Here is a 12,272-nt window from a genome sequence, read left to right as displayed (position 1 = left end):
CAAACTGTGTTGCATGTGTTGGTTAATATTGTATCTAAGCAGAAGGCTGCGTCCATCTGATAGTGCAGCCTTTTGATATTAATTAAGACACTGCAAGGACGACAAGTCACGGGATGGCCAGGAAATAGTGTTTAAGAGTCATTTCCAGTCTGCTAAACACAAAGAGTAGCCCTGCTAGGACAGCTCATGAAACTAGCAACAGACACACAACCACATTTTCCTAATGTCAGTGAGAGCATCCATTTGTTTGTTTGAACTGTTTCGGTCTGGTGACTTTCAGTTCACTCGACAACCTGAAAGCAACACAACCTTTCTTTTCTTTGTCTCCCTCATTCGATAAACTACCCACAAAGAGACAAGTCACACTAAACACGTGTCCATATGTTGGAAGTTGATCTGAATCCAAGTGTTGGCATATCTTGGCTCCGTCCTGCCTTTCTCTGCATACTTTCCATTCCACTTACGGACAATTCAAACAGCAGTGAGTATTTCCTCATTCTCTGTGTGCGACTTGAGTGTTTAATGACGTAGTTGAAAGGTCCACGCCGCTGTTAAAAGGTCCTCACACGTGTCCTAACACTGACATTCAGGCTTATCTTTTCAGGCAATAGGAGCACTGAGTGCAGGACAAGCAGCAACAATCCTTTTTCAAACCATTTCTTTTCTAGGGAGATAAGACAAAAATGTTACAGGATGTTTGAAACTCGTAGAGCAACATTTTGCTCTCAATCTAAGTGAGGAGGAAGAAGTTATATCTACAGTAATCAAAGTCGTGAGAACTCCACCCGCAGACACATTAGCTCCTGGTTCACATGGCTGTGACAAAACAGTGGACAGCACTGAAACCTGATCCCACGAGAGATGATAGAGGAAAGTTAAACGTGACCATTAAACAACAGTAAAGCAAAGTCCGCTTGGTTGGTGCTTTTTTTTGTCTTTGTCAGCGTTTATATTTGCTCACTATCACGTGACCGAAGCATAGCTGAGAGCAAAAACGTATTGAGTCCGTAAGAAAAAGCTCTGGAGAAAGTTTACGTTCAAACAAACAGATGGATTGTAAAAATGGACGAATATTTAATAACTTAGGGTTAGGGTTAGAGGGTTAGGGGATTTGTTTACATCGAAAAAACACGAATAGCTTGTGAACGGAAGGTCCTAGGGTTTAGGGCTTAGGGTTAGAGGGTTAAGGTTTGGGTTAGGGTTAGAGGTTCAGAGTGTTAGGGTTTAGGGGGTTAGGGTTAGAGCGGTAAATGGTGATTTGTCCACATCGGACAAATGCAAACAGCTCGTGAACGGAAGGTCCTAGGGTGTTAGGGCTTAGGGTTAGAGTCAGGGAGTTAGGGTTAGAGGGTTAAGGTTCGGGTTAGGGTTAGAGGTTCAGAGTGTTAGGGTTAGGGGGTTAGGGTTAGAGCAGTAAATGGTGATTTGTCCACATCGGACAAATGCAAACAGCTCGTGAACGGAAGGTCCTAGGGTGTTAGGGCTTAGGGTTAGAGTCAGGGAGTTAGGGTTAGAGGGTTAAGGTTCGGGTTAGGGTTAGAGGTTCAGAGTGTTAGGGTTAGGGGGTTAGGGTTAGAGCAGTAAATGGTGATTTGTCCACATCGGACAAATGCGAATAGCTCGTGAATGGAAGGTCCTAGGGTTTTAGGGTTAGGGGTTAGGGTTAGAGTGGTAAATGGTGATTTGTCCATATCGGACAAACACGAATAGCTTGTGAACGGAAGGTGCTAGAGTCTTGAAACCACGTTCTACCCCACCAAATGTGTCCACTGGCTGTGTTTTCGAACTCACAAGTCTGTAGCTCTTACCATTGCCAAAATATCACTGTTTTAATATCCAAAGTTTGTGTATCTCTAGAACAAAAAGTCATAGAGAGATGGCAACAAATCCAATGTGTTCAGCACAGTCGAATTGTGCCCTAAGGATACGTTTCCAAGTCTCTATGAAATTCTGTTGAGGAGTTGCATTAGTTCAAAGTTTCCTAATAGAAAATGAATGGATGAGGGAAAAAGTTACCCGTTAACAGGAAAGAGTGAACTTGAGTAACCCAGTGAGCCGCTGTAAAACAATTCACCAGAGACTGAAGTACGAAGTGCTACGTTTATGTCACAAAACATTGCTTGACTTTTGTCCAGCTTTAGATTACGTTCTCAGATTATGCATTTGCCATCCAACGTCCACAAAGCAGGAGGCACGATTTGCATTCAGTCCAGGCCAAGTGTGTTTCAACGTGACAGCTGAATGGCTGCAGCCATGGTCGAGTGCTCAAGTGGAACAGCGAGAAAAGTCCGATGCGCTGCAAAAGGTGCTTGTTTGCGGGCCTTGTGCCATCTCCAAAGAATTTTCCACTGATTCTCAAAACCTGTGTTGGGACCTTGCTGTTTGCAAACGAGGTGATAAGATGTCCCGGCGGCTCGTACGGATGGAGTAGCGGTGAGAACACCTGGCAAGGAAGGAAACGCCAAACAAGCCAGCACAAGAAAAAGTTTTTTTCTGTCCTGTCCCATCAGAAAGGAATGAGAGAGCAGGGTGAGAACCGCTCCGGGCTGTCAGCTCGTTTAACCCAAGGAACAGTGTGTATTTAGCCCAGAACAAACACGTTGAAGAGCTCAAATCACAGCTTCATTTACAAAAAACACACATCTCCGGGCCACAGGAATAATAACAATAACAATAATAATAGTGAACCTGCTGATTTCCGTTTTCCTACCTGTCGATGTAGAGGAGTGACGGGGTTGCCATCCTGCTCCGTCAATAACCACAAAACAATGAATCAAAAAAACAAAAAAAGTTGAGTTTCAAAGAAAACACTCCTGACTGAAGTCGTCCCTCAGTGGAGATTCAGACCCGGTGCATCCATGGCTGCAGTAGTTACAAGTGAGTGACTAAATATTCCTACACAGCAACTCAACGCTGAGGAGGAGTGAGTAGCTGGGAGGGAGTAGGCTGCTGCTGCTGCTGCTCCCCGCCTCCTCGGAGAGAGGCCTGACTTCGTCAAATGAGAGGGGAGGAAAAGGGTGCGAGGAGACGGAGGCTGAAGGGCAGCGAGGGATTGAGTAATTCCTCCATGTGAGGGAGGAGGAAAACAAAGTAGTAAAAAAAAAAAAAAGGAGACAACAAAGGGAGGAAACGTCATTTACGATCAGCTGATTTCTTTAATCAGAGTGGTAAAGAAAAAAGTGTGAGTGAATAAGAACAGGAGGTCTATTGTTTGCAGGCGACGAATAAAAGCTAAATATAAATAGAGTTCTTCACGATTTAACGGCCAAACAACGAGACAACATACTCCAGCTGTAATCCAATCAGAGCGTTATCTTTACATTTCACTAGTTCATCAGTATCCTCCTGTTGTTTGGAGAAGTTTACCCTAAAGTCAATGACCCTAAGCGACCCTCAGCACTTCACACTTCAGCTCTGAACTCCTGGTGAATGCGGGTGTTTGCTTGGGATGGGCGATAAGGGATAAAGATTTTATCCCATTATGGCAAAAATGATAAAAAACCATGATAGAAAATTCTTATAATTCCTTGGTTTTGGTTAAATCTGTCTCTACATTCTGTCTTGAGAGCTCTAAGGTGATACTGACCATTTGAATAAGCTACTTAACTACAGGTGCTAATCATATGGAATGGACTGAATGGATCAGCAATACTAAACTCAGGTTTTTTTTTTCTTCTTTTGTTTGTTTTTTTAAATGAACAGGGAGGATGTGGCTGCTTTCTTTCTCCTGACTCATTTACTGGCTCTCGTTGTACTCCAGCTTGGGGAATAAATTTGTTTTGTTGCTATCCTTGCTTCCATTATCTTCTTTTTTTTTTTTGCATATAGGACAAGTTTGTTCCACATCCACCTTCCAAACCAGTTCCACATTATAGATGAGGAGCCGCTCAGAGATCTGTGTCGTCACCACCTTCCTCCGTATTTGTTATTCTGTTCCTAGTGCTGACCAATTTAAAGGGGAAATGAAGCTATATCACAAATAACACCTCTGCTAAATATTAAAAAGAGCCTAAAATCAGAGAGATTTAAGAAGTTTATTTTTCCTTAGGATTGATTGGATCCCTCTGAACACTGTTGGAAATGGACGAAGATGAAATGGACAGAGATCATGAGCCCGGTATAAATCCTACTGGTTATGCCTTTGAACTCATACAGCGTGGAAACCTGGCAATGGCACCAGTAAGAGTGGAAGAAGTGTCCTGTATGACCACGGTGCATACTTTCCACATTATACCCCGGGAGGTGGATAAGTTGGAAGCAAGTGGCAAACTCCAGGTCTGGGCAATGAAGCCTGCAGTTCATCAAGTGGCCACTTGAGGCTCCACAAAAGGGAGCAAGTCCCGATAGACCCCTATGTTAAAAAGTCCAACTTTACAACAATGTTAATAACATTTCTTTATTACTACAACACAAATATATTTTTTATAGTACCTAATATAAAGGCGTATTATATATATATATACACACACACACACAAACACACACAGTCAATGGTTTGAAGCAGACGTCTGCAACGCCCCATTTGCAGCAGATAAGCCGAGCGAGCTGCAACCATACTTTAAAATGCAAAATAAAACAAGTACACTCTGTGTGGTGTTGCATAGATACAGGAATATGATCTATTTTCCACTATCTGTCCTTGACCATCCATCTTTCTCAAGCTCTCTCTCTTTCACTGTCTATCCCTGTGGGAATCGCCAGGGCAGCACCCATGCTAAAAAAAAAAACACCAAAAACGGCCGCTGTATGATCTGTAGGATCAGTTATGTTACATATTGTTGATAATTTGTTTGAGGAAAAATACACAACGCAGCAACTTCTCCTTCATTTTCAACTATAAGGGTTTAAAATAATTTTAAATCTCTGTGTCTAAAAAATAAAAAATAAAAAAAAAAAATCTTAAATTTTTTGAGATTTTTTTTGCTGTCAAAGACATGTTGTGGACACGTGCCATGATACCAAGTTAATTAGTGACAATCACTTCACTCATCAAGGGGGAGTGACCAGAAACTAGTAATTTTATCAGCGCGATCCCTTATTACTATCAGCCGCGAATAATTTTATTGAACACAATTTACGATTGCCTGCATAAAAAATCCTGCCATGATGGCAGTTTTGTGTTTACAGTTTATTTTCTCAGAGAGACAATAATCACAGGGCTTAATTACGAGGCTTTAAAGCACCACGCGTGTCTCATAAAACCCTGGACTTTGCTCCAACACACTTACACTAAAATGTGCTGTAAAAAAAAAAAACACACAGCAGATGCCATGTTGCAGCTGATATTTACCAACACCGACCTGGGCCCGAGATAACGAAATTAAACAAGGCTCTGGGAAACCTCCATTCCCCGTTAATTCAAGGAAATCTCTGGGGCAGAAAGTGGAATGTGGTAAAGCAATGAGAGGAAACGAAAGGGCCGGGATGATTATGAGCTTAACGGCTACATGTGCTCCAGGTCAGCGAGTGTAAAGAAAGAAAGAAAGAAAGAAAGAAAGAAGAATTCAAGGAATTTCAAAGTAACTTTTGACTTTAAATCCAGAGTAAAGCAGACTAGTACTGCACTGTACGTGAACTGATGTAAAAAATAAAAGGTCAAGAAGGTGTTTGATCACTATTACTTAACACTTCCCTACAATTTCCTCTTAAACGTTATCTAATCTCAACACAGAACGGCGTGACCGCACGCTGTTGTTGTGCATGTGCTTTTGTCTTTCTGTTTAAGGAACCAAAGGGTTTGATGGTTGGATTTTTCTTTGGCCTTCTTTTACCCTCCCCAAGGTGCTGTCTGTGATATACATGTAAGACAGGAAGGAACACGACACCTTGGCTAAAGCGCGTAGAGAAATGGGAAGTTGCCGGTTACATTTAACGCCCCAGTCTTTGCAAACCCTGGAAGGATTGGCACATAGTGCAAACGGCCTTAAAAGAAAAGAAAAAAAGGACAAGAGAAGTAAATTGCACTCATAATTTTGCGACAATTCAATGTTCTGTTGGGAAACTGTCGGACCTGGATGTTACTTAGACACGTGCCACCCACCCAGACCAATGAAAACATGAAAGAACAGCCTCCAAATTCACTAGATCCCAAACTGATCAAGTATCTATGGGAGGATCCACTACAGAGGTCCCTCCACTCAACCCACAGGACACAAACCCCCCTCCCACTAACAAGCCAGACACTTCCTCAGAAGACCCATGTCCATCCTCTGATGACGTACACAATATAAGGTCATAATGTTATGGCTGATTGGTTTTAAACCACATCTTACCCAAACAAACTGTGAACTCACCTGGTGAATAAACTCGCCAGGGGTCCCAGCTTTTTTTGCCGTCCGTCCCCGTCCTGCTGCGGTCGCCCCGGGCCCCACGAGTCCCTGAGGTCTCCCGGCGACGACAGCGTGACGTCGGAGAAGTGGGCGGCGCCGCTGTCGTCCGTCTCCAGGGTCACGATGGCGCTGGAGTCGGAGGTGACCGTGAAATCCAGGATGTCCTCGTTGGACACCGACAGCTCCGTGCTCATGCTGGACACGCTGCACACGGATATGTCGTCGCTGCGGTTCAAGGCGCCGCCCCCGACGCCCGTCGCCACGGTGGCGGACAGCCGGAGGGCGGGGCTGAAGAGCCGGATGGAGTCATAGCCGCTGCGGGGGAAGGTGGAGGATTTGCGGAGGCCGTCGGACGGGTCGTCGTCCAGGGGTAACGTGGCGGGACAGTCGTGGTCCTGGGTGCCTGGACGGTGCGGGACGGGCTCCGGAGGGTTGATCTCCAGGGTGGGGATGCCCGAGTCCTGGGAGGTCAAGCTGGTGCTGTCCGGGTCCAGGTCCGAGCAGCTCTTCTGGGGGCTGCTGTAGTAGATGGGGGTGGAGGAGCAGGAGGGGTTGTAACTGAGCAGGACGGGTCCGCTGGGTGAGGTGGAGCTGGACTCAGAGCCGTGGTGGTGGATAGGGTGGTGGTTGTGGTTGTTGGTGTGATCATGGAGCTGAGAGGAAGTCGGGTCTTTGACAACAGAACCGTTCTCCACTATGGCTCCTCCAGACACTCCTTCAGAGAACACAGGGTTACATTTTAATACAACCGTCTTTATTTTTCAGCTAAAAGAAGTAAACCACCAACTTACATTAATTGAGAACCTGAACCCTAAGTATTGACTGCCATTGTATCAGAGGCTCGGACATCCCTAGCTTTAAACTCATACATTTATATATATTATATTTTAAATAAACCTTTTAGATGTTGCATGAGGAAAGATAAAGCATTTAGAAGTGACAGCTTGTTTGTCGACACATGAACCGGGCAGAACTTCTATTTTGTGATTGGTCGGAAATTTGAAGTGGCTGCAGTTAAAAAAGCGGAAAAGCGGAAATGTTAGCCACCTTTCTGTTACCTTCCAGATGCTAATATTAGCATCTCTCCTGGGTAGAGATCTTCATACTGAATGGACGAGTGGGAGGAGCCTATGAGGACTTCACCTTTTGTTCAAATGCAATTTTAGCTTAAAAAGACTGAGAGTGGATTTTGCTTTTGTTGTTTTTTGTTTGTTTTATTTATTTAGTATATTTTTAAATTCTTGACATTACATTTACAATGTTAAATACTCTTAAGAAATAAAAGTTTATTGACTGAACGGGTGCATTACTGTGTCATATTATTACTACATTAGTTTAAAATGGTCTCAAAATAACGCGCCGTCACAGAGGACCGTCTGAAAGCTACAACACCTGTAACTTGAAAATGATAATTGTTGTGAAGACAAAATGGCATTTGAATATAATTACTCTATGAAACTTTTAGGTTAATATTTAGTCTGAAAAGTTTAAAACAAATACTTCCAATGGCATCTGGATTCACAAATGGTACTAAACATATGTTTAATTGGCGGAGGAGTATGTCAGGGTCCTCAAAAGTTTCCAAAAAGTTTGAGAACAACTCAGTAACTCAGGTTTGTAGGATTTGGTTTTGAGATTTTCGTGAAATATGAAATGTTCACAAACTTTACTGGGTATATTTAATTTTTATTATTTGTATATAGTGAAATGTTTTGTACGTCTACGTATTTGGTTATTTAGCAACAACTGAGAAATCTGCTTAGTTAATTTAACATTATTAGGTCAGATTTTAGCTAAAACTGAACCACATTCATCTTTCCCAACGTCTTTTCTCAGTTTCACATCATTTTAACTGAGGACATGGGTCCCTTTAACTAAACGTGTCACTGGGCTCTGAAGGACCAGAGAGTTTAAGCTTCATTTGAGAAGCTGTTTCATTACAGAATATCAGGGACGTCAGTTTATTATATAGTCATACGATGTGTGTGAGATTCAATAAATGAATTTAGGTTGTTTCTAATTGACGGGGACATTTGATACGTGGGTGTGGGAGCTTTTATACGTGGAAAACTAATCCCACAGTGACCAGGCTGTAACAGGAGTCGCTACGGTGTAACGCGAACAGGGCCCCTTCATCATCATCATCATCATCATCACCATCTACGCCTCAACATTAGCCGGGGGAGCTAAGCTAAAAGCTAGCGTGTCTAAGCCCTGAGCCGCATTAGCGGGGAAACTTCAGAGGAAATACGCTCAGTAGCCAAAATATTATGTACGTGGATGAAAACAAATGCATCTTAATCTAACAGCGTTAATTAATTCAACAGGACAGGTCGTCTACAACGGACAAAATATTAGGAACAACTCTCAGCTATTTTAAAGAATTCCAAACTGTGAAAAATGTATATATTTACTTCAGTTTCTATTTTATTTTTCTAATCTTCTGCTCATACTATTTTATATTACTAGATTTTTACTCACCTGTTTTTACTTGTTGTTTTTATGACTTTTTATGTGCAACTGAGCTACTGTGACCAAGCAATTTCCCAACTAGAGATTTCAACGCAAGGTGAATCCAAGGCTACCGCCAGCGTACCTCAGCGTTAATCAAAATTTTAGAGGAGCAAAGGCTCGGTCTCTTGGAAGGTCACTACCCCCAACACAGCGGCTAGTGTTTTTCCAAAATGAATGACACACAAACTTACACACACAAAGCCAGATCCTTACCCAAGCTCTAAACCCTGACCTGCAGGTTGTCATGTGAGCCTGGCAGACTTTGTCCCAAAACACTGCAACAGGTTGTTCCTGTGCCTCTGTGAAAATGAACTTCAACCAGAGGTCATCAATAAATGACAGGATGTTATTATTATTATTATTATTGTTATCACTATTACTATAATACCCCTTTCTCAGAGTCTACTCACAAGAGTCAAAAATGCACTGGGTGTGAGATTTAATGCCACGTCAATCAACAACAACAAAAAGGCTGCTTTTATGGTTTTGATTTAACTGAACCGCCCACTTGAGAGAACACACACACACAGACACACACACACACACACACACACAAATCTAGTTCAGCGAGTCCCAATATCGTAATTTACAGGAAGCGAGATGAGCTGCAGACGCGCTTTCACATCTTTGCAAGCTTTGAAATGTGTGCAAATTCTATTAAACGTGTGTTTAAAACAAATAGTGTATTAAATAAAAAAAAAGGTAAGACATTAGAGTCCAAGGTTCGGGAAATACAGGTTCATTTGTTCAAGGAGCTGCCTCCTTAACGTACCTTAAAGAAACTCCCCCTGAGTCACTGAATCTACTCCGAGGACTTGATTAAGAAGTTTATATAAGTTCAAGAGTCACGGTTTATTAACTGTGGGGTTAAGAAATGTATTTTGACTATTTCAAAGTATGCTCTAGTTGAAGTTAACTGAACTAACCCTAAACCCATTCACAAACAAAGATTCAAGAGTGTAATGTGGGGGTTAAAAGTTAAAATTTGGAATTGTGTAAATTAAATATATGCCGAATTAAAGATTGGCTTTAAATAATATATGAACGTACGTTCATAATGTGATGGAAGTTGTGTAGCGATACGAAATTTGAGGTTGTTTTAAATTTCCATTTTTTTGAACGCAGTTTGGTGGTTGCAAGAATTCCACTTAAATTTTTAAAAGTCGAATCTTGTAAATTAAATATATGCCGAATTAAAGACTGGCTTTTAAATAATGCAATAAAGTGTATTTATAATGTGTTGGAAGTTGTCTTGCGTTAAAGAAATTTGAGAATGTGTTAAATTTACACTTTTTTTAATGCAATGTGGTGGGAGCTAGAATTACACAGGAGACGTCGATTTATATATTAAATAGATGCCGAATTAACCGCTGGCTTTCAATAACACATAAAACCATATTAATTATACGTTGGCAGTTGTGTAGCGTTACAAAATTTGAGGTTTTGTTAAATTTACATTTCTTTAAACGCAGTTTGGTGGGAGGTAGAATTCCGCGCGGTTAAACAGCAGTAGCGCATAGTTTTAAAGTGAACGTGTTCTGTGAGTTAAGTAAGTGTACCACCCGTGGAGGCGAGAGACCTACCACAGCGGCCGTCCCTCTGGTCCTGGGTGCCGTGGGTCGTGTTCGCCATGTCTCCGGGTGAAAGCTACAGGTGGGTGGCAGGTAGTCGCCGGCCGGAGTGGTCCATGATGATGCTGCTGTGACTACTGCTGCACCACCATCACCTCCCCTGCCTCCTCCTCAACGCAGCTTAGTGCAACACAAACAGCAGCAGTCACCAACCGTCACATATACTCAAACAATAAAACAAAATAAAATAAAAAAAACACTACGTCGAACCAAGTGCACTTGAAGCCCGACGCCAACTCACTAAATTTCACCTCAGCGCTTCCTCAAGTGGAAATCAAATGAAGTTTAAATGCGAGAGACCTCTTTTTTTTATTATTTTAATTTTTTTATAGTTTTTACTGTTCCGCCACAATACCATAAACACTTCTCCGCCTGTTAATCTAGTGTCATTACACAAAGTTTTATCCTGAATCGATAACATTTCCTACCTGTCTCGACGCTTCCGCCGCCATTTTAAAACAAACTTGTACAGAGAGTGCGGAGTAATCGAGCCAAGAATGTTCTCCGCGTCGATGGATTCACCTGTCTGGACCTGAAGGCATCAATAATCGATCGACCCTAGTACGCACTCGTTATTAATTTAAAAAAAGTACGTAAGAAAGAAAGAAAGAAAGAAAAAACAGAAAGGTACACAGATAATATTATTTTTTAATGCTTTAATTATAGCTATAGTTACTGTCAATAATGTTTTATTTTTAATTTTATTCCCCTGATATCACGTGTGTATGGAAGACAATTACTAAAAAATATGTTTATGTAAACTACAAAAAAAGTTTCTAACTTGTTATGCATCCATGCATATAAGCACTGTATTAAATGTCATTTTTTGACTAAATAGACATTTAAAATTGTTTAAATTGAGCCAAACTTGATCCACCAAGCAGCCTAAAACATTTTATATGATCCATGGGACAGACTTTGTTGTGTTAAAATAGCTGACCTTGAGGATATCATGGATATCTTGTCCCCACAAAAACAAGGAAAATGTACTTTTTTACACATTTTAAGTTGCAAACGGGTCAAATTTGACCCTGACACATTAAAAGGGAAATGAGATTTATTAAGTATTTTAATTATTTCAGTTTAAAACTTTGTAATTTGCATTAAGAGTCAAAAAAAATATTTTGAGAGATATTGTGTATAAAATCTCAGTTAAATTTTATTATATACATTTAATAATTATATACATTTTTAGATTATACATATCCGGTATATAATATGCGATTACATAATCATTTCTAAATTGTCTGCACTATTTTTAGTCCTATTTCGATAAATATATTTGTCTAAAAAACAATTGTAGCCCAATAAATGTAAAAGTTATGGCGTAACTGTTTTATTTTAATTCATAATAGTAGATGGATGCTGCCCTGACCACCAAAAATATACAAAAAAAAATAAAAATAAATACTTTACAGTGTTATTTCTTTAAACATTTAAAGCTGTCATTAATAGAAGGCATTCATGAAAGATGAAAGGCTCAATATGTGATAAGCTTTCTCACCCTGCTCTCTAGTGCCACCGTGGGGTGATGGAGCTGAACTGTAACTCCTACCTCCAGGGTTATACACACTTGAAATTTCAAAATTTCATACTATTTCCAGACCATAATTTCCAGACTTCACAGTAAATAATAATAATATTAATTAATAAATTAATTAATTAAAATTCATGGCACTTGTGTAAATAGTTGTGTATCATGTAAATAGATGATGGAATTAATCGTATATGCTGTTATGTCACCAAATAATTTAAGCCAGGTAATTTAGCTCATACAAGTAAATTAAGATCTTTTTGC

The 12,272-nt window shown here is 40.8% G+C and overlaps 1 protein-coding gene across 2 annotated transcripts in view; it reads right to left on the bottom strand.

The window, feature by feature from the left end:
- tbc1d14 (TBC1 domain family, member 14) overlaps positions 1-10,944 on the bottom strand; it is a 45,585-nt gene extending 34,641 nt beyond the window's left edge. For both annotated transcript variants that reach the window (XM_047583616.1, XM_047583624.1), the window contains exons 1-3: positions 10,903-10,944; positions 10,427-10,594; positions 6,294-7,044 (exon numbers count right to left, since the gene is read on the bottom strand). In XM_047583616.1, the coding sequence (XP_047439572.1) occupies positions 6,294-7,044; positions 10,427-10,475 (800 nt within the window). In that variant the 5' untranslated portion in view covers positions 10,476-10,594; positions 10,903-10,944. The remainder of the gene's footprint in view (positions 1-6,293; positions 7,045-10,426; positions 10,595-10,902) is intronic.
- Between the last annotated feature and the right edge of the window lie 1,328 nt (positions 10,945-12,272).

Source organism: Mugil cephalus, chromosome 1 (assembly GCF_022458985.1).
Source record: "Mugil cephalus isolate CIBA_MC_2020 chromosome 1, CIBA_Mcephalus_1.1, whole genome shotgun sequence".
Classification (NCBI taxonomy): Eukaryota; Metazoa; Chordata; class Actinopteri; order Mugiliformes; family Mugilidae; genus Mugil; species Mugil cephalus.
The sequence above is the reverse complement of the archived record's forward strand: the minus strand, read 5'-3'. Positions and strand labels throughout refer to the sequence as shown.